This window comes from Gopherus flavomarginatus, chromosome 1, assembly GCF_025201925.1.
Source record: "Gopherus flavomarginatus isolate rGopFla2 chromosome 1, rGopFla2.mat.asm, whole genome shotgun sequence".
NCBI lineage: Eukaryota > Metazoa > Chordata > Testudines > Testudinidae > Gopherus > Gopherus flavomarginatus.
Genome location: NC_066617.1, coordinates 7175077 through 7202821, shown reverse-complemented (window position 1 = coordinate 7202821; position 27745 = coordinate 7175077). Strand labels below are relative to the sequence as shown.

Genomic DNA, 27745 nt, shown 5'->3' with positions numbered 1-27745 from the left:
ACAATGCGGCCGGCGGTGGCGGCGTCCCCCGTTGCCAGGTTACCATTGATGGCTGTCAGCGCGTGCCGGGCCCCGCCTCCCGCTCCCCGAGCAAGAGTACGCGTGATTGGTTCGGGGCCCGATGGCCGGCCAATGGGCGGGCGGCTTGTTGGAGGAGGGGCGGCTCGAGGCGGAGGGGGCGGTGCTGGGGGGCTGGTGTCGCGGCTCAGCTGCCAGTTTGAAAAAATGTCGGGAAGGAGGCGCATCGGGGACCCGGAGGTGAGAGCGCGGAGCGGGGGGTCCCTGGCAGGAGGCTGGTCGGGGGGGCTGACCCCGCGGGTAGTGCGGGACCCGATCCTGACGGGAGTGAGAAACGAATCGCATGGGGCGGGAGGGGGCAAGCCGGGGGGGGGGCTGGTCCAAGGGGCAGCGCTGGATGATCGGGGGGGGGCTGGTCCAAGGGGCAGCGCTGGATGATCGGGGGGGGCTGGTCCAAGGGGCAGCGCTGGATGATCGGGGGGGGGGCAAGCCGGGGGGCTGGTCCAAGGGGCAGCGCTGGATGATCGGGGGGGGGGCTGGTCCAAGGGGCAGCGCTGGATGATCGGGGGGGGGGGGAGAAATTAATTCGTGGGAGGCCGGGAACAGTCTCTGAGACCGGGGGGCTGGTCCTGGGGTTGGTGCTGGCTGATCCTGGGGAGGGGGGGGGTGATAAACGAAGCCCCGGGGAGGGCGGGGGCGCTCAGTCAAGCGGGTGGTGCTGGATGATCCCGGGAGAGGGGCTGGAGGTGGAAGCAGGTTCAGGCGGGAATCCCAAGGGTCCCTAGAGGAGCCGGGAGAGGTTTCTGGGGGGAGGAAGATGAAAATTGCCAGTGGGAGGGGGGGTGTTGGAGAGTGAATCCCCTGGGAGCCCCTGTGCTGCAGCCTCTTCGCATGGGAGAGAGGGAGAAATTCTGTGTTGAGGTTTAAAAATTATACTGTGGGGGGATCCTGAAATGGAAATTGAGAGGTTAAAGGGTTTTCCTTCTTCTACCCCAGAACTAGGGGGCTTGGGGTGTTTCACCATCAAATAAGCTTGCCAGCTGACTGAGGTACAGAGGCCATTTAAAATGAGTTCCAGCTTTCTCTGGCTGTAGTTACCTGTAGGGGATGTGGTGGCCCAGCTCTGTGTCCCCCATACTCATTTTTTTTCTACAGCTGTTTAGGGCCTTTCTGGAGAGACTGGTTGAAGCAGTCTCACAAAAGGGCTGCAGCACCTGCAGCCAGTACATGGCTACATAGTCAAGGCCTGTCTTTTTTCCCCCCCTAAACAGTGTTTGACCAAAAGAATTCCACAGAATCCTAAATATCAACACATAAAATCTCGCCTTGACACAGGTAAGTGAAAATATCGCCTTGTGTAAGACTCCACTAATCAGATGTCAAACTATACCAGTGTATGATGTGTTACACCTCTAACTGCCTGTGCTCAGCTGGCTATTTCAAATTTGCACTGAAATAACTTCAAATCTGTGGTCATAAATGGAGCCTCTCATCTGACTGTCATTGATGTCAGACTCCTGATGTAACAATGCTTAGTAAAATTCATGGGCCTGAGTTTTCTAGTGTATCCTTCTTATAGAAGCTTTTGTTTTACCCCTGATTTGAAATTAAAGCTAGTGTTTTAAAGGCTGCTGTTAGATTTCCCCCTTCCATTTCCCCATCCTTTTCCTTGCTAACACAGAATTATTTTTTGTGCATTTCATGTGACTTGTCTGATGATTTTTTAAGTAATGAGGCGTCCGCCACTTTCCCTTGTAAGTTATGCCACCATCGAATAGGTGCCTGTTTTCCTGATTATACAACCTAAACTTTTACTACTTCATTTTCATTCCAGTACAGCTAGTTATGCCTCATTGGACCATCCTAAGTTATTTTCTTGCGTTGTTTTTTCACCATTTGAGTAATCTCCTCTATCTTAGCTGTCATTTAATAGTCAGACTCTACCTATTATTGTTTGATGGTTCTTTAAAACTCTTGAGTTGTCATAACGCTACTGTACTTATGTGGTCTAGTTCAAATAGGCTTTATTTTGGGAAAGTTCTATGTAGGGTATGTGTTAGAAGTTGCAGATCAGACTAGATAGATGACAGTCATCCCTTCTAAAGTAAATGCATAACTGGGGGGTGGAAGAGCAGGTGGGATGAGTTACCATGTGACTGACTATAGAAGTTATGATCATATATAATCTTTAGCTATTTATATCCTCAAATTTCTGTCCAAACACTGATCATCATAACTCTCCTTGTGTGGTAGGTGAGCAAATATTTCCATTTTATGTTTGGGGGAAACTGAGGCACAGAGCACTTAACTCACTTGCCCAAGATGTCACAGTGAATTGGAAGCAGAGCTTGACCTAAAACCCAGATCTGATTCCTGGCCCTGTGTTTCAGCTTTTCATTTTCCTCTTCATAAGAACATAAAAATGGCCATTCTGGGTCAGACCAATAGTCCACCTAGCCCAGTATCCTGTTTTCTGATAGCGGCAAATGCCAGATGCTTTAAAGAGAATGAACAGAACAGACCTGTCATGAAGTGATCCATCCCCTGTTATCCAGTCCCAGCATCTGGCATTCAGAGGCTTAGTGTCACCCAGAACATGGGGTTGCATTCCTGACGATCTTGGCTAATAACCATTGATGGAACTGTCCTCCTTCTCTGGATTCTTAAGAATCTAACCTTGGTCCTTTTATCCTTTCCTATTATGAAATGTTATTGGATGCTGCTTCTAGGGCAGATACTCCCAAATGCATCTCCCTCAAATAAATGTATGGAGATATGCCTATCTCATAGATCTGGAAGGGACCCTGAAAGATCAAGTCCAGCCACCTGCCTTCACTAGCAGGACCAAGTACTGATTTTTGCCTCAGATCCTTAAGTCACAACCCTGGGTTTAGCAGGCCAGTGCGCAGACCACTGAGCTATGCTAGAAATTATTAAATTATCACAATGTAAGAAACAAAACAGAATGCAAGTAAAGAATGAACTAAATTCTAGACTAAGGGGGTGGGTCTTCAATTTCTTCAGATTTTCCTGTGTTAAAAGGCCCCAAATTTCACACAGTCACTTCTTCATCACACAATATTTCCAGTTAACAAATGCATCAAAGCCTGAACTCTTTGACTTGGTTATGAGTGCCCTTTTTATCGACCTTTTCATCCCATCTCAGACCTTGTCTTGGGAGCAAATCTAAAAATCTAACCTCATCTCCCAATTCTTTTCCTCCACCACCTCATCTCTATTGTCTCAAATCGCACATCAGAACCTCCCAGAAACTTCCAGAATTAGGGCTTGTCTACACTGGCACTTTACAGCGCTGCAACTTTCTCGCTCAGGAGTGTGAAAAAACACCCGCCTGAGGTGCAGCAAGTTTCAGCGCTGTAGACAGTGCACCAGCACTGGGAGGTACGCCCCTCATGGAGGTGGGTTTTTTTTAAGAGTGCTGTGAGAGCTCCACGCGACTACGCAAGCCATGTTAAAGCAGGTTGCCAGTGCAAACTAGCCCTTAGTCCTCTTCTTGAGCCTTTTTTCACCTAAATCCCTACTTGTATCTTAATTGCTTTCTTATCTTAACTGTTGCAAATGCCCTGTTAATAGTCTTCCTTTCACTCCTCTAAGGGATCTAGAATGCAGCAGCCAAGTTACACTGGGAAACAGGACTATATTACTTAATCTTCAGTGGCTCCCTGTCCATCTCAGGATATGTCTACACTAGAAATGCTAAGTGCTTCTGTAGCACTGTAGTATAGATGATCTCTACTGCAAAGGAAGGGGTTCTTCTGTTGCTGTAGTAAATCCACCTCTCTGAGAGGCAGTAGCTAGGTTGATGGACGAATTCTTCCATTGACCTAGCAATTCCTACTCCATGGCGTTGGTTGGTTTAATTACATTGCACAGGGCATGAAATTTTTCACAGGCCTGAGCAATGTAGTTAAGTCAACCTAACTTTGTAGTGTAGACCAGCTCCCTGTGGCTCTGTCTACACTACAGATGCTACAGTGGTACAGCTATGGCACCGTAGTGTAGACACTTTTGCTATGGTGACGGAAACAGTTTTCCATTGCTATAGTTCAGGGGTAGGCAACCTATGGCATGCGTGCTGAAGGCAGCACTTGAGCTGATCTTCAGTGGCACTCATGCTGCCTGTGTCCTGGCCACTGGTCCAGGGGGGCTCTGCATTTTAATTTAATTTTAAATGAAGCTTCTTAAACATTTTAAAAACTTTATTTACTTTACATACAACAATAGTTTCGTTATATATTATAGACTTATAGAAAGAGACCTTCTAAAAACATTACAATATATTACTGGCACGCAAAACCTTAAATTAGGGTGAATAAATGAGGAGTCGGCACACCACTGCTGAAAGGTTGACAACCCCTGCTATAGTTAATCCACCCCCTCAAGAGGCAGTTGCTCTCTTCCATTGACCTAGTGGTGTCTACACTCTGGCTTAGGTCAACTTAACTTCGTCTGTCAGGAGTGTGAATTTTTCACACCCCAAGCAATATACCTGGTTCGACCTACGTTTCAGGTGGAGACCAGACCACTGAATGAAATTAAAAAATATTCTCCTGGTGGAGATCAGCCTTGCTCCATATGACATAGTATAAACTGTGATTGTGTCCGAGGAACTCCAGACACTTAAGAATTGATTATAAACTATGTAGGTTGTGGTTGTGCTTAACACACCTTGAATACTGAAAGACAGAGTTCCTGCCCAGTAAACCTTAGACTCTAAATTGAGATGTGAAACGTCTAAGCTTCAACCCCTCTGTGAGGTAGGGGTAAGTAGTATTGGGGAAAATTCTGATTCATTCATTGGTGTAAATCAGGAGTAACTCTGGAAGTCAAGGAGGGTACTCTGCATTTACACTGGGGGTAACAGAGCAGACTCTTCCCCAATAATGTTTACCCCTCTGTCTCAGAGTAATGAGAGAGAAAACAGCTTAGAAGTAGGGGTCAGAGCCAGGGATAGAACCCCAAGATTGTGACTCCCAGTCCCCTCCTCTGATCACATGGTAGATGTCCCAAATAACATCCTTTGTAAAGATCACTTCTCCATTCTGCAAAGCATTGCCAAAACCACATGTGCTTTTAATAGGCAGGGGAATTCTGGGTGGAACCAGTAGGCTGCAGACAAGCCCTCTCAGCGCTTTTAAGCGTGCTGCTGTTTTGGTTGGCAGACTGTCCATGCTTTTGTATCGCTTCACTGCAAATTCTGCTAATAAATTAAGTGGATGCTCACTGGCTTCCTGCGTAGCAGTTAAACACATCCTTTAAAAATATGGTTGTGCAAAACAATTTACTAACCTCTGATCCTCCCAAAGACTTGGATCTACTGAGCACTGCCCATTCCGTGGATGCTTGCCTGAGTCAGTTCCGCCTGTTCTCTGTCTAGTCTGGCTGTTCGGCTAGACCCCTCATCATGAGAGATGGCTATTAAGAGGAGAAACTCCTTCCTTGTTTCTTGTTGGTATTGGGTGGGCTTATCATGGTAAGGGAGGTGCTGGTGCAAGCATCGCTTCTCCCAGAGCTGCTAGGCTGCTAGAATCCAGTCTTTTCCCTTTGTAAGTGTTTAGGCATTCATGTTATGAAAACTCATATTATAAAAACAATCTGTTACAAAGTACTTGTTCTCTGTTGTAGGAAACAGCCTGACCAAATACATTGAGAAACTGGAAGAGATCAAGAGAAGTGAGTAACATATGGGGAGTGGAGGTTAACTCAAGGGGTTTGTTGAAAGGTGCACAGTGAGTCCTGGCCCCTTCGTTTTGGAAGCGAGTGGTGTAACCTGCTCTTAGGACCTGTGCCCAAATCCCATTAACTATAAATAGGTGCTGTGAGCATTCAGAGGGTGTGGTGCAGAAATAGTGTACCATAATCTCTTTTAGATATCTTCCCTGTTTCTGCATCAAGCAATGTGATCACCAAAATCCTTTACAGTTAGGCTTTTATATAAAGCACCAGAGCAGAGAGTTCTGGGAGCTCATCCAGAAACAGTCAGTTGCCTGGTGCACGTCGTATTACTGAGGACAAATGAGGATAGATTGTGGGAGGGCGGGACCAAGTACAAAGAATTCTGCAGATGGAAAAGACCAGTTCAGGACTGGCTTGGTGATGAGGGATCTTGGTAGTCCAATACTGTTCTTGTGGTGCTGTAGAAAGCTTTACTGCGTTCTATCTGAATTCGTTTTATTTCGGGTCACGTTCTGTCAGGGTAGAGGTGTAATTCCTTCTCTCTTCTTCTCCTGCACTTGCTTTTCTGCATTATCTGTACACCACGGCCACTAGAAGGTGACATCACACACACTGGGACAGGTCTGCCAATGACCTTCTCTCCAATAAAGGCAGTGTTAGGGATGATAGACAAACTGTTCCCCAGGAGTGGTACGATGCAATTTGTATTAACCGTAGTCAACCTAAGCCGATTGTAAATGGCACAACTAAAAGACCTCCCTCTACAGGAACTATCCATAATATCTTTAGAGTTAAATGGCTTTTGTTTCTACTTCAGCTGGTTGTGTGCTTGAACTTGAGGCCTTGTTTCTGATCTAGTTAGACTTTTAACAGGGCACTTTGTTAAAATGTAAATGAGCCATGTTCATCCCTGTGTAATCCCACTGAAGTCAGTGGTGTTATTATGGAATGAATTTGCCACAGCATATCTTAACTCTTTAGATTTTGAAGCTGATGGAAACCCTAACTATTCCTCACCACTTAGTATCTCTCTGTTGCATTTCACTCAGTTTTGCCAGTGAAACTAGACTAGTCACTGTCACTTTCTATTTCTAGTCAGTTTTGCTTTCTTGTTCTCAATCTCCAGCACTGCTATTAATGCATGAGAAGGCAGGAAAATTATTTAAATCCAAATAACCCTGTTTTTATTGAGAGGTGAAGAAAAAAGTCACGAAATGCTCAGGTCATTAGGATTTTGTATGCCCATTGTCAGAGTTTTTTAAAACTGTTTTATTCTGTTCCTTTAACATCATAAAGTTCAAATTACAAGGGAGATCACGTATCTGAAATACAAAAGTGTTTGTAGCTGAGTTGATGAAAAAATGTTCTTTCACTTTTTGCTCCCTCTTCTTTGTTTTAGTTGTGAGTCTCTTGGTAAAATGAAAAGGAAAATTATCTCGTTTCACGATATTCTTTGTTGATCAATTGACTAAGATTTCAGTATGTAAAAAGCAGTGGCAATCTAGTGGTATCTGTACCACAAATCTTGTTGTGTTGCTGTCTTCAGTTTTAAACTGTGCTGTGAATCTAATTTCCTTTTGTGCTGAAGGCTTCTTGTTTAAATCCCAGTTCTAGGGTATAGTAGAGGTTTTCTCATCACATTTCTGCTGAATGGGCACCTTGTGTTCCTGAGCAATTTAGAAACTTTTCCCCCTTGATTTCTCATGGATAGATGACACTAGTTGGACACAACATCAGATGCCTAGTACAGTCAATTCTCTGTCTCTTGTGTAACTTGAGAGAGTCAGACTCAATACTGTAAACCTACTGGAAAATCAAAACTGATAAGATAGCTGAAACTCTGATTTTAGTCCTTTGAAGCAGAGACTTGAGAGAAGCTGCTGCAAGATCTGATCCGTTCTTAAATATATATTGCTTCACTCATTGCTGAAGCCCAGGGAAAAAGGGCTTTGTAAATCTTCAGCAGGACAGTTGCAGTTTAATACCAGATCCTTGATTCATAATGTCAGAAAATCCAAATGGATCTTCCGAGTCAGAGCCAGGTACGTAATGTTGATATTGCAGTGAGAAGCAGCATTTCCCTGAGCTTTCTGCTGTTTAGTGTAAGTCCCCAACAAAATATTTGATATGATTTGCTCTAATTCAGATACAGGTTTGGTAAAAGTGACAGTCCTCTGAGCTCGTGCTAACTGCTAGGGGGTAGAACTAAGTCATAAAGATTTGTGACAGCTGCTTTTTTTGTGAATAAATCTGATTTGAAGAAGATTAAACACCATCCAGTAGTTGAAGTGTTTAATTATTAGTCATTAGGATACAAAAAATAAGGATCTGCTGACTTCTATACATATCTTCAAAACCTTTTTCTTAAACTATAATTGGGCTTTATCTTCACTTCTTTCATCCAGACATTGAACTGAGGGAGGGGTTATCTCAGAGCCATGGCTGGGGATCTCAGCCTTGGGAGACAAATGTCATTGGCTTTCGGGGTGTTGAGTTTTGTTGCATCAGGCAAGAGAAGCAAGCTGTTCAGAAAAAAGATGTTTCTATTACTCGTGAATCATATGGGTGTTTCGGACACTATCTAATAAGAATAGAGGTGCAGGAGGTGGCTTAATGGTTTAAGCATAAGGCTTGAAACATCTAGTCTCTCTGGAACCACAATGGTCATCCCAGTCTTTCATATGTCCAAGTAGGGTGACCAGACGTCCCGATTTTATAGAGACAATCCGAATTTTTGGGTCTTTTTCTTATATAGGCTCCTATTACCCCCCACCCCCATCCTGATTTTTCTCACTTGCTGTCTGATCACCCTATGTCCAAGGCAACTCATTTCACAGGATTTAGCTTATGTGTAGATCTTTCATTTGAAACTCTATAACCAAGATTTCGAAGGCATGTTAATGGATCCCATGGACACCTTTGTAAGAGGGTTTCAAGGTTTTACACCTGTATTTTTTTTTCTGCTCTACTTTGGCACAGACCAGTATGGGACCCTTAGCAGCTAGTAATTACTCTCCATGTTTTAACAGATCCTGTATAGGGCAGGATGCTGAATTTGTGGACTCTTCCTGCTCTAGAGTAGTGGAAATGGCTCAGCCAAGTCTCCCCCAGGAAGTGTGTGTTTTGAGAGTAAGCAAGTAGCAAGGATAGAGAATGTTTCAAATTGTGTATGCAAAAGCTGTTGGGGATGCACATGGGGTCTGTTATATGTAGGGTGACCAGATGCCCCGATTTTATAGGGACAGTCCCAATTTTGGGTCTTTTTCTTATATAGGCTCCTATTATCCCCCACCCCCTGTCTCGATTTTTCACTTTTGCTGACTGGTCACCCTGGTTTTATGTGACCTTCAGGCTGAAAGGTGCCCTGGAGACTGAAGTTTTCTTAGCCACAGGGCAGTGATAGACACTGGCAATGCAAGACTTCTCCACACTCCCACTCCATATGTAGCCAGGACCTATGGATTGTGAGGGGAGTTCAGTCTCCATGGCCCACTTAATCTTCTCAACCAAGAGGAGGCCAGCAAGAGAGCTGACTAGTACTAATTCTGTTGGTGATCTTGTGGTGTCTACTCGGATCTGGATTGAGACCCAGCAAACTCCTTCACATAAACCATGAAATAGTCCACAGATGGTAGCAATTTTAAGTACTTAGCAGCCTGGATTTGATAAAGGGTCTGCATTCCATTATCAGTCCCCAGTAGAGTGAGATTTCTGGGACATGTTCTTAAAATGATTAACATTCTTCTGATGATCATTCTGTGACCTGTGGTGTAGTAAAGGAATGGAGAAATGATTGGACCTATTTTGATTCTCTTAAAGGGCTGCAGCACATAGAGTATGGAGGAGGGAAAGAAACATGGGGTTTGAATGTTTAAAAAGTTGTGCACACAATCTTTTGTAACAGTTGCAGACCCTAGAGAAGGTAAAGCCTTATTAGGACATCTGGTGCATCCTCCCTGCCAGTGCACGGTTGTTCCGTACTGGACAATCTCCAGTGCTCTGTCCTGTCTAGCTGTAAATGCCCCCAAGGAATGAGGTTTCTACAGCTTCACTTGGGAGACTTTCACATCCTAACAGATTCACATCAAGAAGTTCTTCCTGATATTCATCTTACATTTTCCTTTCTTACCTTTACCCCGCTACTCCTCTTGTATTGCACTAAATAATTTCTTCATTCCTTTGTGTGGAGGCTTCTCTGTCCACTGTTACATTGCCCCTCTTAGCCATCTCTTAGCCAGATGATCTATATTTAGCTCTGTTAATCTTTCTTCATAAGTCAATCCCTCTGATCACTTTTGTTCCTGTTTGAGAGCCTTCCTAGTCCTTTCGTACAATTAGTCCAATATAATTCTGGTAACAAGGGTTCCAACCCTGAATGCGGTATCCCCAACAGAACTGTATAATGTTCACTTGTCTGTACTCTAGTGCTTTGCGAGAATCGCACTCCTCTGTAAATAGTCATATTGACGTAACCAATGAGGTCCCAGATTTTACTTTTATTTAAAATAAAGTAGGAAGACCTGAAGTATTTTCACCAATCAATTATAGTATGCAAATTATTACTTGTACACAGCAGTTTCTTAAACTTAGACCCATTCCCTGGCTCAGAATGGTTATGATCTAACTCTGCTATAAACAATGCATGGGATAAAAATTTAGGTCATAGAGACGTTGTCTGTAGCTTAAGAGGCTTTGCAGCAGCAATGAGTTTGAAACCGAACAGCAGGGGAGATTAGCACACCAAAGTTAATGGGGGACTTGTGGGGAAGGAGTCTGACTGGCACAGTGTCCGTTCTTGTCATACCTGCCATAGGAATGATGAATTTGTGAACTCTTCCTACTCTGGGGTAGTGGAAACCTCCCTCAAGAAATGTGTATTTAGAGTAAGTAGGGCAGGATCTGTCCTAGGTCTAAATTCTTTTGGACCTTCAGGTTTGTTCTGACCTTCCCATCAGTTACAGCAGCCTGTGTCACCCAGAAATTCTAGTCTTTTTGTAGGTTGGGTTGTGTGGTGATGGCTCTCACTAATTCTCATCATTTTGATGCTGTGGGTGGATGTGGGAAAATACATACTTACTCTCTTTTTGTTAAAGATTACAGATACAAAAAAGATGAGCTATTCAAGAGGCTGAAAGTGACAACTTTTGCCCAGCTGGTACGTATGACTATTTTCCAGCTGGCTTCTGAAAACTGCCTGCTTGTGATTAGGTTCTTGTTAGCGCCACTCTAATATTGTGTCTAGTGTTATTTTTGTTGCACGTAAAGCTTTTTCTGGAGAGCAGGCTGTTGCCATTGTTCCCCTCTACACACTTGTTTTTTATATAAAGTAAATCACGTAATCCATAACTTTTAGAGGTGCTGAGCACCCTTCGCTGCAACTGAAGTCAGTGGAAACTCTGAGTTGTCAGTACTTATATGGAGCTTCCGAATTAGTGAATGCCGTAGAACACTCCGTTCTGCCCATCTGTAAAATGGGTTTGTAATAATAATACTCCCTTTGTAAGGTGCTTAGAGATTCCCTACTGAATGGGGCTGTATAAAATATCACTTGAATGTGATCTGATAGTGGTTTAAACAAAGCAGTTGCCGCATGACATCATAACTCTAAAAGGCTGGAGGGTTGTTATTTTTAGAGGTTTTTGTGTGTTTCTTTGTGGAAAAAATGCAACATACCAATGAAGCAAAATATTAAAAAATGAAACAAAGAATGATCAGAAATTACAGAAGCCAGAGAGAATGGGCCAAGGTAACTAGTAAAAACCTGAAAGGGGAGATTCCTTCCCCTCCCCTTCCTAAAGTAGAACATAAATTTGCTTTGGTAGAGGCCCCCTCCTTCAGCCATTATATATAATTAGTTCCACTGCCTTCAATAGGATTACATGTATGAGTAAGGCTTGTAGGGTTGGCCCCTAATTTATGAATGCATTATATTGTATTAAATAAGGCATCTTGCACGGTTGCAGATAAATGCTGTAACTCTTCTGCTAAGCTAGTGAGGGCTCTGCAATGTGTAGATCACAACTTAGAGGTAGCGTTCTCTAAATGTCAGAACATGCTATAATCTTTATTACATTTGATTTTTTTTAAGGGATATTTCTATGGACTATCGGGGGTCTCTTCATTCTAAAGCCATATGGCTTTTTGTTTTAATTAAGATGGGAGACCTCTGTGTGACGTGGGGGCATGGAGTCACATTCGAGACCAACAGAGGGGATGTCCTCACTCCCTGTGTTCTGATGCGCAGAATGCTCGGATTATTTGAAAAGCCAGCGCTGCTGCCCCTGCTCCAACAAGACACTTGTACCAGGTTTATTATTGTTTCCTACAGGTCATCCAAGTTGCTTCTCTATCTGATGAAACATTAGAAGTGTCAGCAAAGGAGATCCAAAAGCTGGAAGGTACTGTAATGATATTTATTGTAGGGATGATGAGCCATGCTGGATCCCAGCAAACTCACTTGACAACTTGCTGAATTTTGTCTAACTGGAGAGAGAAACAGTTCAGTTTTTAGTCTGCAGCCGTTTTGCCTTGGGCTATGAGCTCAGTAAGCTAAGCTGGTTTGGATCTGCTCAGTTCTTGGATGGGAAACTTCCCACTATGGCACTCTTGAGAGTAGTGTTGATGGCCCCAGTACATGGCCCTTTTATTACTGAAGCAGGTATTGCTTTTTGGATAATACTTAGAACGGAGGTCCTGAACCATTAATGAGCACATGGCCTCTTTTAGAAAGATTAGGGTGCTGGCGCTACTATTGTGATCATAATTCTCTGGTACAGAATGTGTTTGGCTGATTTCCATGGTAGTTTTTGTTGGATACGTGCGTCTTTACACCCTTCCTGTCAAGCTTCCTTTTAAAAAAAACAACAGAGCATCCACCCAACCCCCTGTTCTCCGGTCTAGTGTTGCAGCTTGCCATAGGGGGCAACACTTCAGTAGTGGGAGAAGGATCTTTATATCTACAGTAACTCCTCCCTTAACGTTGTAGTTATGTTCCTGTAAAATGCGACTTTAAGCAAAACCATGTTAAGCAAATCCAATTTCCCCATAAGAATTCATGTAAATAGGGGTAGTTAGATTCCAGGGAAATTTTTTTCACCAGACAAAAAACTATATATTATATAGATATACACACAGTATACGTTTTAAACAAACAATTTAATACTGTTCACAGCTATGATGATTGTGAAGCTTGGTTGAGGTGGTGAAATTAGAGGGTGGAAGATGGTGGGATATTTCCCAGGGAATGCCTTGTTGCTAAATGATGAACTAGCACTCAGCTGAGCCCTCAAGGGTTAACTCGTTGTTAATGTAATCTCTCACACTCTACAAGGCAGCAGGAATGGAGGGGAGGGGAGACAGCATAGCAGACAGAGAGACAGATGCACACTGCCCCTTTAAGTAAGCTGACCTACTCTTAAGTGCATTGTCTTTTTAAGTATCAGAGGGGTAGCCGTGTTAGTCTGGATCTGTAAAAGCAGCAAATACCATAGTGTCAAATTTGCAGATGAACTGAAGCTGAGCAATTTCTCTTTGAAGTCTGATCCTGAAGTTTTTTTGCTGCAGGATGGCCACCTTAAGGTCTGCTATAGTGTGGCCAGTGAGGTTGAAGTGTTCTCCTACAGGTTTTTGTATATTGCCATTCCTAATATCTGATTTGTGTCCGTTTATCCTTTTCCGTAGCGACTGCCCAGTTTGGCCGATGTAAATAGCAGAGGGGCATTGCTGGCATATGATGGCGTATATTACATTGGTGGACGTGCAGGTGAATGAACCGGTGATGGTGTGGCTGATCTGGTTAGGTCCTGTGATGGTGTCACTGGTGTAGATTTGTGGGCAGAGTTGGCATTGAGGTTTGTTGCATGGATTAGTTCCTGAGCTAAAATTAATATGATGCGGTGTGCAGTTACTGGTGGCCATCCTACAGCAAAAAAACTTCAGGACCAGACTTCAAAGAGAAACTGCTGAGCTTCAGTTCATCTGCAAATTTGACACCATCAGCTCAGGATTAAACAAAGACTGTGAATGGCTTGCCAATTACAAAACCAGTTTCTTCTCCCTTGGTTTTCACACCTCAACTGCTAGAACAGGGCCTCATCCTCCCTGATTGAACTACCTCATTATCTCTAGCTTGCCTGCATATATGTACCTGCCCCTGGAAATTTCCACTACATGCATCTGACGAAGTGGGTATTCACCCACGAAAGCTCATGCTCCAAAACGTCTGTTAGTCTATAAGGTGCCACAGGATTCTTTGCTGCTTTTATTGTCTTTTTAAGTGGATCAGGAAGTTGAGACAGCAGTTGCTGTCCCAAGCTCTCTCTGTCTCTCTCCCTCTGTGTCCCCACGCTGCTCTATATGGAGAAGGGGTAAGTAGGGTGCAGGAGCAGGGGGAATGGGGACACTCTGACATTAGCTCTCTCCTTCCCCCCCACAGCAAGCAGGAGGCTCTGGGGAGCATTTCCAAGGCAGAGGGAAGGAGCAGCACATGGCAGTGGGGGGAGGGACAGCTGCAATTGCTAGCCTGGTGGGCAGCTGCTGCACAGGTAACTTAGGGGAGCGGGGAGCTGATGGGGGGGCTGCCAGTCCACCCTGTTTCCAAGCCCCCACCAGCTAGCTCCAATGGGCTGCTCTTCCTGCAAGCAGTGGACAAAGTAGGAGGCTGCCAAACAACGTTAGAAGGGAGCATTATGCAACTTTAAACGAGCATGTTCCCTAATAGATCAGCAACGTAACAATGAAACAACTTTAAATGGGACGACTTTAAGTGAGGCGTTACTGTACTAGGAATGGGCCTGACTTATAAAATCCAGGCCTAGATGCGAAATTCTCCTAGTGTTCTGAGATATCTGGCTCCTGGTTTCGATTTGGCCCATTGCAGAGTTGGAGTACTAACTAAAATTTAAACACAGGTCCAAACTTCTCCCAAGTTCAGCCATGCTGAGATCTGGGGTTTGGTTGAGGACCAGTGCTTAGATTTTGTTTTTGTTTTTAATGACTCTTCGGGATCCTCTGAGAGAGCATCATGTCTTAAATGTAAGGGAGTAATAACAAGCACCTGCAGCACACATGTTTCCGTGAATAGAATTTAGTCTTTCATCCACAAGCAACTTACTTTTCCATTACCTTTTTGGCCTTTTTAGATGGTGATACTGTTATTTCAGAGACTGATGCTGAGCTCACAGCTGGGACTAACGGGAAAGGAAGCCCCACGGAGAAGCCAGCCAGTCCAGCCCGGTTCATAAACAACACGGGAGCAGGGGAATCGTATCGGTCTACTCTGCAGAGGTACCTAACAGCAATGCACAAAGAATGGCTTTCCTCCTTCACCCACTATAGTCCTCCCAGTTCCCCACCAACTGTGGTACACTTCACCTGTCCCTTCCAAATGTCTTGTACAAGAAGTATCAGTCTTTCTAGTAATGTAGATGGCTGTTTGTTTTCATGAACCTGTTATCAATTAACAGCTAATCCCAGCGAGATCTCAAGTGACTCGGACACCATCTTTTGTTAGAAGCATTTGTTTGCAATTAATTCATTGTTGCACTTCTAGTCATTGCAGAATGTCCCCAGTAGCATATTAGGTTTGGAGTTAGAAATCTGCAGTTCTGGTCTCCCATGTTTAAGAAGGATGAATTCAAACTGGAACAGGTTCATAGAAGGGCTACTAGGATGATCCAAGGAATGGAAAACCTGTCATATGAAAGGAGACTCAACGAGCTTGGCTTGTTTAGCCTAACCAAAAGAAGGCTGAGGGGAGATATGATTGCTCTCTATGAATATGTCAGAGGAATAAATATAAGGGAGGGAGAGGAATTATTTAAGCTTAGTACCAATGTGGACACAAGAACAAATGGATATAAACTGGACACAAGGAGGTTTAGACTTGAAATTAGACGAAGGTTTCTAACCGTTAGAGGAGTGAAGTTCTGGAACAGCCTTCCAAGGGGACTAGTGAGGGCAAAAGACATATCTGGCTTCAAGACTAAGCTTGATAAGTTTATGGCGGGGATGGTATAATGAGAGAGCCTAATTTTGGCAATTAATTCGTCTTTGACTACTAGGGGTAAATATGCCCAATGGCCTGTGATGGGATGTTAGATGGGGTGGGATCTGAGTTACTGCAGAGAATTCTTTCCTAGGTGTCTGGTTGGTGAGTCTTGCCCACATGCTCAGGGTTTAGCTGATTGCCATATTTGGGGTTGGGGAGGAATTTTCCTCCAGGGCAGATTGGTAGAAGCGCTGGGGGGGTTTCACCTTCCTCTGCAGCATGGGGCACAGGTCACTTCCTGGAAGATTCTCTGCACCTTGAAATCTTTAAACCATGATCTGAGGACTTCAATGGCTCAGACACAGGTTTGTTACAGGAGTGGGTGGGTGAGATTCTGAGGCCCGCATTGTGCAGGAGGTCAGACTAGATGATCATAACGGTCCCTTCTGACCTTAAAGTCTGAGTCTATAATGCCACAGGCTTTGGGGTTGCAGTGGGAAGCAGAGCTTTTCAGGTTTAAATTCTGGCCTTTATGGCAGTGACTGGAAGCTGTTACCATCTGGCAGCTGTCCAGCGACTGACCTGAAATGAGATCGTGTGACTCAGTCCAAATCCTGCTGTTCAAGAATCTGCATCACAAACTGCCACCACCAAACTGAAACGAATGTGTCCTTGTTGATGGTCTTAATGGAAGTGCTAGTGATTGGACATGAAAATTGAGCTCTTTTCTTTTCTAGATGTGGTCCTTTCCAGGTCTGAGGCATATCAGAAAGAAGTTAGGGGTGAATCTTGTACCACCACTACCCATAGCTTGTCTGGCTTAATGGAGGATTTGATCTCAAAGGCTGTCAGGCTGGTACCTTGTGTATCTTGGTTATCAATCAACTTATCTTGAATAGGACCCAGTGGTATGATCACCATGTAGATCTTCACTCTCGAGCCATGTAGATCTCCTCTCCATCTTAGTGATGGCATGCACAATCTCTGCAGCATGCTGCTTGCAGAGAATAGGCAAATCATTTACTGTGAATGAACTACCAAAATCTCCATTTTGGTAACCTACTGAAGTGCTAGAACTTTTAACCAGTTTCCCCTTAGCAAATGATGCAGCACAGTCTTTCAGAAAACCTTCTGTGAAAGGGGCCTTGCTGTGTTTCAGAGGTACTGAGTATTCCCAGGCCAGACACTGGAACTGTGGAGTGCAGAACCTCTGAAAACAAATATCCTAGATTTTAAGACGTAATCGTAAGGAAAAATTGGAAAATCTGCTCTCTAGCTGATCACTTGACTCCTTAAGTTTATTAATGAATTTTGAAGAAAGGTAGCAATATCCTTTTCAATAGTCTTATGTGGTAACTTGTGATGTTAGGTTCTGAATGGATCAGAAAGAAACTGAAAAGAAACTGATCTTAATGAAGAGGAACAGAAGTACTTCAAGAAGGAGATCTTGCATCATAATCTGCTTTCTTTCCTTTTGTAGCGTGATCAGTGGTGTCGGTGAGCTAGACATAGACAAAAGCCTGCGGAAGAAACCTGATGCTAATGCTAAGGATACTAATGCTAAAGACAAACCTTACCCCGACTGCCCGTTCCTGCTGCTTGACGTACGAGATCGAGATGCATATGACCAATGTCATATTGTTGGAGGTAAGAGAGGGGAACACTGCAGGATTCTCTGAACCTTGATCAGTGTCAACTGCTTGCATAATACGTTGAACACGTCTTGCACCAAAGACGGGCCCCAGTGAATACAGCAGAAGCAATGTTATTTCAATTTGTATTCTGGTGAGTCCCATGCACAGCCCTGCCTGGGTAACTGGTACCGCGAGTACAAACTGCATAGGCAAGGGAGAGTGAAGAGTGGCTGCCAATTGATCCATACTCAGAAACATGCAGCCTGTGTCCCCTGACAGCTGAGCCCAGCCCTGACACTGTCCTTTCCCAGCTGATGGTGAGGTGGGCCTGTGGGGTGTGAGCTCCAATCTGTTGAGAGCCAAGATCAGGATGCAATAATTGTGCCTCGCAATCCCCGTCTGGCTCCAGGTTTTCACATATTGACATAGGCTGTACCTGCAAAATGAAAATCGAGACAACGTCAATGTCTGTGATAAGAAAACGAAATAAACCAGCATAAGCAGGAAAGGAAACTGGCTGGGTGGGATTTGAGAGGGGATGATGGATGGACTCCTTAGCTTGAGAGGCCCCAAAGACATTGTCTCCACTATTTCTCCCAAGCAGCCACTCTTACATCCTCTCCTCCTCCCTTCCCAAAGCACCTGGGCAGAAGGAGGGAGGAGCCGAGCTGAAATTAACCCTTTCTTCACTGCAAACCAGGCCTCTGTACTCTGACAGCTCCTAATCAGGTCACTTCATCTAGGCTGTTTGGTAGGTGTTCATTCCCTAACCCCTTTTTCTCTTGTATCTGCAGCTCACTCCTACCCTATCGCAACGCTGTCTAGAACCATGAACCCTTATACGAATAGCATTCTGGAATATGTATCCTTTTTAAAGTGTGGATGCTCTGGAGTGTCTGTTTTTGGCAAAGGAACTCCATGACTTCTGCATTGCCTGAACACAGAGCCAACTCCTGCTCCCAGTACATTCAATGGGAGTTTATCTGGAACTTCAAGGGGGGCACTTGGGGTCCTCCCATGCTGATGGTGATATTCCTGATGTTAGGGGTCTGTGTTACAGCTGTAAGATGCAGGTGCGAAGCACTTGTCGTTTGCAAAGCCCATTGACTGCAGTAGGAGCTGTGCACGCACTACAGCTCTCCACCCCTTCCGTGAGGCCCTGCCCCTACCCCACTTCTTCCCACCCCTTCCCCACCCCCATTCCAACCCCTTCCTCAAAGTCTCCATCCCAATTGCACCCTCTCCCTGCCCCTATTCCCACCCCTTTCCCAAATTCCCACCCCTGCTCCGCTTCCTCCCCTGAGCATGCGGCTCCCCGCGCCTCCCTCCTGGAAAGTGTTTGGTGGTGGGAAGCACCTGGAGGTAGGCAGAGGAGCCAGGACGTGGCGTGCTGGGTGGGGGAGAGCGCCAGGTGAGGGGAGCTTTGCAGCTGCAGGAAATAACTCGATGGGGGTGAGGGGGAGCGCGGGGAGCTTGGCGGGCCGCAGCAAATAACTCTGCAGGACGTGTTTGAGACCCCTGGTGTAGAGCTACCTACGCAGACGGGAGGGGTTCTCCCATTGGCATAGGTAATCAGGCTCCCGAAGAGGTTGTCTTAACTACGTTGCCCAGGGGTGTGGATTTTTCACACCCCGAGCGGTGTGACTTTTAGTGTAGACCAGGCCTATGACTCTAGGATTATTCTCAGGGCTTGAGCCCCAGCATGCAAAAGTGATTTTTGCCTTTCCTTGACTGAGAGTCTCATCCACATGCAAAACTAGACTCAATGGGGGCGGGGGAAGCTTTCTAGCTTGGTAATATGCAGCTAGTTGAGAGTTCAAGCCCAAACCTTTTGGCTCCCTTCAAATCATAGATTAGTATTGGAAGACTCAAAGGAGGACCAACCCCAACCAAATCATCCCAGCCAGGGCTGTCAATCTGGGCCTTAAAAACCTCTAAGGATGGCGATTCCACCACCTCTCTAGGTAACCCGTTCCAGTGCTTCACCACCCTCCTAGTGAAATAGTGTTTCCTAATATCCAACCTGTACCTCCCCCACTGCAACCTGAGACCACTTCTCCTTGTACTGTCATCTGCTGCCACTGAGAACAGCCAAGCTCCATCCTCTTTGGAACCCCCCTTCAGGTAGTTGAAAGCAGCTATCAAATCCCCTCTCATTCTTCTCTTTTGCAGACTAAACAAGCCCAGTTCCCTCAGCCTCCCCTTGTAAGTCATGTGCCCCAGACTCCTAATCATTTTCGTTGCCCTCCACTGGACTCTCTCCAATTTGTCCACATCCCTTCTGTAGTGAAGGGACCAAAACTGGACGCAATACTCCAGATATGGCCTCAGGAGTGCCAAACAGAGGGGAATAATCATTTCCCTTGATCTGCTGGCAGTTGTCCTACAAATTCAGCCCAATATGCCATTAGCCTTTCTCGCAACAGGGGCAGACTGCTGACTCCTGTCCAGCTTCTCATCTACTGTAATCCCCAGGCTAACCATATCAACTTGTCGCTGCCACTTATGTAGCATCAAGAAGATGACATCAGACATCAAATTCATGTTACGTTTTAATAAAAAAATATACAGGATCTTTAACATCTCTGCCTACCAGAAAAATGCTCATGGGAAGATTATCATCCTGTATGATGATGATGAGAGACTAGCCAGCCAGGCTGCCACTACCATGTGTGAGAGAGGCTTTGAGAACTTATTCATGTTATCTGGAGGTGAGGGGGATTTCCTTTTGCATCATAAATGTGGGGACTTGGCTTAAAATTGAGAGTTGAGGGCGAGGCTTGCCTGAATTAAATGATGGAACTAAATACATGGCTCTGCCTGTGTGTTACAGTCCTGGCCAACAAAACCATGGCTGTTCCAGTCTTCGGCCTCTCTTAGCTAGAGACTGCCATCCATTTGGCTTTGCTTTGGCAAGTATCTCCTAGGCTGTGTCTGCATTGAGAATTTTAAGGAATTCTCTCGCTCACTGGGAGTGCTAGACTGCAACGTTCTTACCCCTGTGACATCCAGCCCTGCTCAGACCAGGTCAAGAGGACGTGGGATCTTTTTAAAAAAAAAACCACGCTGATATCTATACCAAATGCTCCCACTTTTCTAGGGCTGATGGAAGAACGCCTTGCATATAGTGCTGCTGCTGCCATTGCTAGCACGGCTGGAGAGGCATTTGTGCTCAAGTAACCGTGGGAATAATCTCTGATGTCCTTGGTGTAAACAAAGGCTGGGGGGATAATATGTGATCGTGCAACTTGTTTTCACGTGCCCTAAAATAGGTCATTCTTTAACCCACGTCACCAATGGTGAAAGGCTGGTGTCAAATCCATCCCACCACTGAGACCCCACTTTGATTCCACGATTTATAGTATCAACACTATGTAAATAGCTTTTACCAAGAACAGCCTGAGACATCCAGCCTCTGTGTGCGCTAAGCAAATCTGAAGAGCCCATCGCTTCAGGACCTAGGAAAACTGGCAGAGGTTGGCTCTCTTAGCTTCATTAACATCCCTTATCTCAGTACCCTCCCAAAGAGCGTGTAGGATAAGATGGAAGTGGGGGACACTTGGACTTTTATTGCCCTTTTTCATGCTTTGCATTATACATTTTTATTCTCTAAATATGCTGCAGTCTCCAAAGCCCTTTGGAGAGCCTGCATCTTGTAGCTGCTTCACGAGACTTGCTGCTCCCAAGGGCAGACTCTAGGAGCTGATCCTGCAATGTGCTAAACCTCCACAACATCCACTGAAACATGTGGCAGTCAAGGGAGCTCAGTACCTCTTGGAATAGGACTCGAAATGCACCAGCAGTTGAGAAGAATGACCTCCTATATAGGTGTCTCCTGAGCCTCACCCCAGAGTTCAGAGGAGTACTGTCAGTAGCTCTCCTCCTGTCACTTGTGATCAGGAGGTGAAAGTTAAGTCAAGAGTCTGACCAATCACTGCAAATAATTGGTGATCACTAACCGTATGATCTGTATTGTCTCCAGGCCTGAAGGTTGTTGCACAGAAGGTGCCCGAAGGGCTGGTCACTGGGTCATTCCCAGTGTCTTGCCAGTTGGCAACGTACACTGGATCTGCCCGGAAAAGGGTCACCCCAAGAGAGACACCCGCACGTGCTGAGAATAAATGGAGATTTACTGCAGAAGATCTACAAAAGATAGAATACTACCTGGAAGAGGAGCAGATCCCCTCAGATACTGCCAGTAAGACCCCTTGACAAACAATGGGACTGTGCCTTCAAACTCCATAGACTTCCCCTGAGCTGGCTACAGCACCATTCTATACCAGATCTCTGAGGAAAGAAAGTGCTTTTTCATACTGACCAGGGACTGTAGGCTGGAACCTGTGCCCTAATGTGCCATGCTGATCCCATTGTGGACAGGGGCTTTTCTGTGTGTATGTATAGAGCACCATAACTCCCACTGGCGACAATGGAAGCTGTGCCTGAGTAAGGACTTCAGGATTTGTCCCATAGACTATTAAAAATAATCCAGGGGATTGGAAGGCATGTGCCACACTGCATAGTACCTGTGAGGCCTTATGACAGTTCATCAGGCCTTTCACTAAAACACTGCTGTATCACTTCACCTCCAGCTGCTTGCTGCACTAGTGAAAGGCCTGTGTGGGTGTAGGTCTGTCACTGGGATGCTGGGGCTCAGCAGATCAGCAGGGTATATATCTTTCAGATTGCTTTCTGTGCTCTGCGAGGAGCATCCCCAGCCCTCTCCCGAGCATCACTGCACTCAGACTTCCTAATGGCAGACTGAGTGCAGTGATGAGGGGACACCGCGTGGGATTTAGCGGCCCCAGAATGGTGTGGGAGGGTTTCCTGGGGGAAGGTGATGAGCCAGGCACAGACTGTGTGGGTGGTAACAAGCATAGCCACGGCAGTCATGCCCCACCGTCACCTCAGACCCTCTGTGCAGAACGTTTTTCATCCCTTCTGCCTCCTGAGCGCAGGTGTAACTCAACAGACCCCGGTTGTTGGCAGGCGGGATTGAACCTGGGACCTTAGTGCATGAGCCTCTACCGCATGACCTAAAGGCCAACTAGCTGTTAGCTTAGGCTATAGAACACTCATTAATCTCTCTAAGTGGGCTCGGTGCCACTAGATGGGACAGAACCCCACACCCAGTAGGTGTGTGGGTTACACAGGCAGGCTGCCTCGCCTAAATGCTGGCATCGGGCAGGCTTGGGGCTATAGTGTGGTGTGATAGGTCCAGCTTTCTCAGCACTGGGCCTGCATCTTCCACACACACAGCCTGCCTCTCAGGGTATGTCTGCACGACAGTTGACCTGTGCCAGCTGACTCTGGCTCTGGCTCCCGGGGCTGCTTAACTGCCTGAGCTCTGCAACCCTCCCGCTTCTCAGGGTCCTAGAGTCCGGGCTCTAGCTGAGCCCAAACATATCCACTGCAGTTAAACAGCCCCACGAGCCCAAGTCGGCTGGCGCAAGCCAGCAGCGGGTGTCTGGACGTTCCCTCTGTGGCAGGCCACTGGCTCTTTGAGGGAGCTTGAAAGGTCTGTTATGTACCTGGGCTGTATCTCTACCTGTCTGGACACAGTTAAAAATGACAGGGCAGGTTGTAACTGCACCCCAGCATCTCCCATCAGCCCCAACCCAGCTATCGGCAAAGGAAAACAAAACCCTTTTGTCTGATTGTCTGTTCAGCACAAAATCACACGAGTTTTTGTTCTTCTTCCCCCAGGCCGTCTCAGCCGTGCTTCCTCAGGCCGAGATTCCAAGGCGATGGCTGTACGGAGCACCCAGAACCTCCCCACTGCCAGCCCAGCTGGCTCCCTCGCCACCCGCTCCGTCAGCAGCAGCAGCCTCCAGAACAAGCCCTGGAAGTAAAGACAGTGTCTCTTTCAGTTGAATAAACGAATGTCCCAGTTCTGGGAATCCCTGATCAGTACATCCCGTTTGTCATTTTAGGAAGCTGCAAAGAGGAAAAATAGATCCATGATCTAACAATGGCAAGAGGGGTGGGGTGCAGCAGGCTGACATTCAGTAGAAGAAGTAAAGGTATAACTTTCCAAGACTGATCTAAAGGGATAAAGTTGTTTTGTGAAAATGAACTTTTCCCTGAAGTCCCTGACCCACAGAAGTGGGTCCATGAAATCTGTATCTTTAAAAATTGCCAGTGGAATCTGTGTTCTTAGAAAATATTCCCCCTGGGGTCTGGGATCTTAGTAATGTAGCGCTGTGCTCGCACGTGAGCACCCGAAAGATGAATAGACCAGCCGCTATCTGTAAACAAAAGTCTTGATGTCTCGCTGAAATGGAGCCAACGAATAGCACAACTGGTGACAAGTGAGCAAGATGCCAGAAACGCCTTTTTTAACTGTCCAAAGTGTTTGTAAGAAGTGCATTCTTGTAAGGAGTGTACAGAATGATGTTTCAGCTGACAGGGCCCTTTGTCCACAGTACTGTTTACAATGTATTTTTGCGTTTGAAACCTTTCGCCCCGTAGCGCCTTGACTACTTGGTCTCTGTTCTGTGTTCCAGGCTGTGGTATAATGCTCTGATTCTGAGCGAAGGTACGTTACAATGTGTTTCTTGGTTTGTAAATGAGATTAGAAGGTAACTTTGGGCATGATGCTGAAATGGGCTGAGCAAAACTCCGATTGACTTCACTCACAGCAGGAGCTGACTCATCCGGCTTCAATCTCTCCCGGTGAATTTCTGCTTGCCGAGCCAGGTTGCTGGTGACAGGTGTAGCGAAGAGAACCACAAAGTGACTTGGGGGAAATGTCCTGGTCCTTTATGGTGATATTTTCCTTATGACATTGCAGTGCTGAGTGAACTGATCACACAATGATTTGTCATGAGGTCTTTGTCACAACCTTTCAACGGCAAGCCTTCCTGTCATTGTCTGGTGATTTCCAGCCATTCTTCTCAACACGGTGTTTTCTGCTTCCATCTTGGTGGCTGAGCGTGAGGGTGTTCCTGGATGCTTGGAAGGATCCTGGCTACTCCAGCCAGTTTGGTCAGTGAGTTGCTTTCTGCTGAGTCATGTGTCGGGGTGTTATAGGGTGCACGAGATGAGCAACGCTCATTCGCTCTGCCTGAGACCACCTGGCATGTGGGTCTCTGAGTAATGCGCACAGCTATTCCGAGCTACAAGCTGAAGATCGCTGGTCTAGACAGTCTGAAGGGCAGATGGTCATGAGCCTGCTTTCCACGATGCATATGGATCACCTTAAAATAAGTTAAGGGGCAGAACTCAGACTTGCTCTGCTGAGCTCCTCTGATGGAGCTGTCATAACCTAATAAACAGAGGCTTCTGACAGTAGGTCTTGCTCACTAGAGTAGCGAGGGGCTCTGCATCTTAACTGACTAGTGGAGGCATGAAACTATTGCTGTCTATTGCATGACCATCTCTCTGCAGCTTCCTTGGTGTTAGCAGGGCTAGGAAAAAACTGTCCCCGGTAGTCACAATGACATTCCAGCAAAGCTCCCTGGTGGTGGGGGCTGCCCAGAATTTTTGAGGCCATGAATCTGGTGACTTTCTGGGAGCCTGAGGATTTGAATAGAATGTATCAAAGCTTAAAATGCCTCTTAATCAAACGCAAGGCTCCCAAGCCAGCAGTATTGGCTTATGCTTGCACTTTCCTTGGTGGCTGGTTAGAAGTTATTTGGAGCCCACTAGCGGTAGAAACCTAGTTGACGCATTGTCTTCACCCTGCATAGCTGTGTTTTGGGGACTCAGGACAGCCACTTGTGGGCCCCGCTTTCTAGTTTTTACCTAGTGTATTGGTTGACCTTAGTCCAACTATTTTATTTTGTCCTTTAAGGTTTGCTGTCCTCTGTGGCTTCACCTGCACCAGAAAAATCAGGCCCATAATTCACCACAGACAGTGCTCAGCTGGAAGTAGCAATAGCGACAGTGCAAGTTTACACAGGGTGCTGGCATATTACCACAGTGCTGCTTCACCCTACTCTGAGCAGGGTGAGTGATCAGCACTGCTGCCCCCTGTCTACACTTCTGCTTCCATCACTGGGAAATTCTGGGGGATGAGCTGTGATTTTGCTGGTGGATTTAGATGGAGGGAAGAGGGTGTTAGTAGAGTGGGGTCAGCACTCATCTAACAGTCTGGTATGGACCCTGACTATGTCAATTATAGGTAGCAGTTAAAGCCATGGAAGTAATTCAAGGCTCTTAATCTGAATCCTCATAGAAAGAGTGATTGCTTGCTTGGGTGACTTCCCAGTGGCCAGGAATTGGCGCTCTATTGATCCTGCTTAGCGCTGTCAAAGCCTAGGGCCTGACCCTACAATGTGCCGAGTGCCCTCAGTTCCCATCAACTTCAGTGGGAACTGTGGATGCTCAGCAGCTGCTAGTGACCTTCAAAAGCCAAGCTGAAGAGCACACTTCTCTGGCCTTGTGCAGGATAAGCCCTACCTTGATCTTATTCTCCTCTGTAGCAATCTGCCACTGTATGTGTATAACCAACAGCAGCATGTCTTTAAGTGGTGTAAAGATTGTAAATAGATTCACTTCTCTTTCCTTCCTTAGAGAACCAGTTGGTGGCACTGGGACATGGGATGTATGGGAAGGCGGCTCCCTGCATATGGCATAGTCTCACTTTCCTGAGAGAGGCTTTGTTGTCCTGTAGCATGCCAAAAATTCCCTGCTTTCATTTCCGCCTTTTAGCACTAACAGACCAGTTTTTATTTAGTCCGTGCAATCGGTGCTGCCTAAAGGCAAGTGCCACAAAAACTGCCAACAGCCCTGGGGATGCAGGATGTAAGCTGGCCACCTGGATCTGGCTTCCTCCAGAGGATGTGACTGAGGATGCTCGGAGCTGGTCTATGTGTGTACATGTTGTAATCCTGTGGAGGAAAGCAGCCTTCTACACACAGCTCCCATGAATACAAACTATTCCCACGCTCTGCAGGGATCAAATGTGCAAGGGGACTCTGGATAGGACCTGCTGAGTGGGGCATTAATGGGTTTCAGATGCCAGCCAACACAACCCAGTACATCTTGCTCCAAGCACTTCTAAGACCCTACGCCACATTTGGCATTTTTATACATTTTAAAATATATATATTTTTATTTGTAACAAACCCTGATCCCAATTCATAAATTACAGCTCCCCACTTCCCAAGGAAATCCAGTAAGTTCCATTTTAATTACTGAGAAAGAAAAGTTTTTTGAGTTTGTACAAATTCTTGACTGTCCAAGGATAGCCCAATACACTGGATTTTTACAGAGTTGACTTCTGTGTGTATTGAACAGTTGGGTTAATCAGATGTGCGGGATTTCAAGGCCAGTTGAATTGGGACAGTGAACGTAAGGTTCTCTCTCTCTCTCTCTCCTGTTTGCGTAGCCATAGGAAGTGATCTGCTCAGTAAGTCTTACAATCATATTAACTGGTCTTACCTCTCACATAGTCTGACTTATGTTTTCAGGTTTCTGGTAAGAAAGATTTTGTTGTTTTTTTTTTTGTGCATTTATTTAAGTTTAACGAACCAGCTAGGCTTTGCCAATTTTGATCTTTTATTTACTGATCAGTGATATTGCGAGTCAACTGGAGAGAAAAGTATGGTTTGGTGGTTGGATCTCAGAACTGGGAGCCTGGGATTCCAAGTTCTCATTCTGGCTCTTACGCCTTGGGCAAGTCACTTAGCTGCTCTCTGCCTCAGTTTCCCTATCTGTAAAATGGGACTGATAATCCTTCCTTACCTCACAGAGGTGCTATCAGGCTTTGTTATTTGATGTCGGTTACAGGCTTTGAAAAGATTTTACTTGATATTAGGAAAGTGTCATAAAAATGTGAAGTATTTTATTAATTTTGAACATCCAGGCTGAAACTGACTCATGCTGGTTTGCATGTTAGCTTGATGGGCTGCATTCATCACTCCCTTTCAGGCAGTAAGAGTTGACTTTTTCATGCTATCATGAAATAAAAGCTTGAGCTAAATGGCATCTCATACAGAATCCAATCGGCTTTTTGCTTAAGACAATTGACAATAATATTGTGCCCCTAAAAATTGCTGCATCTGGTCAATGTTGTTGAATGTTTAAAATAAGGGGGGGTGGAATAAAGAGAATGTCTGTCTGTCTGTCTGTCTGTTAGTTACATGCTTAAAACACTGGGACAAATGCAACTTAAAAAGAATATATTTTATGTTTGAAAGCGAGGTATCTAAAGTGTGCACGCTTTCAAAAGGGCTGTCTCACTCACACACGCGCGCAGTAAACTCAGAGGGAAGGGATACAGTATCTCAGCTGAAATCAAATAGCGATTGTGAGGCAAAGGATTTTTTATTATCCAGCTACAGTACTAGGATCTGAAATCCTCTGTTGCCCTGGGTTACTAGGAAACTCTTTTCTGCATCAGAGGAAGAGTCCAAGCCAGTCAGGGTTGTTTAAGATCATCTTAATCCTGTGCATCAATCCTGTG

The 27745-nt window shown here is 45.6% G+C and overlaps 1 protein-coding gene across 2 annotated transcripts; it reads left to right on the top strand.

Moving 5' to 3' along the window:
- The first annotated feature begins 180 nt into the window (after window positions 1-180).
- CEP41 (centrosomal protein 41) lies at window positions 181-25843 on the top strand. 2 transcript variants are annotated; one of them, XM_050936963.1, is made up of 11 exons: window positions 181-258; window positions 1290-1353; window positions 5665-5712; window positions 10809-10870; window positions 12044-12113; window positions 14856-15000; window positions 17184-17350; window positions 18132-18199; window positions 19934-20048; window positions 21320-21535; window positions 23041-25843. In XM_050936963.1, the coding sequence occupies exons 1-11, from the start codon at window positions 226-228 to the stop codon at window positions 23184-23186; spliced, it is 1134 nt and encodes a 377-aa protein (XP_050792920.1). In that variant the 5' UTR covers window positions 181-225; the 3' UTR covers window positions 23187-25843. The 2 variants fall into 2 exon arrangements, with proteins under 2 accessions (XP_050792920.1, XP_050792921.1); XM_050936964.1 differs by lacking the exon at window positions 5665-5712.
- The last annotated feature ends 1902 nt before the right edge of the window (window positions 25844-27745 follow it).

What these genes read in the sequence shown, in the direction of transcription:
- CEP41 (XM_050936963.1), top strand. Translation starts at nt 226, where the DNA reads ATGTCGGGAAGGAGGCGCATCGGGGACCCGGAG. An exon ending in AAAATCTCGCCTTGACACAG is followed by an intron (nt 1,354 to 5,664) that starts GTAAGTGAAAAT and finishes TCTCTGTTGTAG; the next exon opens with GAAACAGCCTGACCAAATAC. An exon ending in ACTGGAAGAGATCAAGAGAA is followed by an intron (nt 5,713 to 10,808) that starts GTGAGTAACATA and finishes TTTTTGTTAAAG; the next exon opens with ATTACAGATACAAAAAAGAT.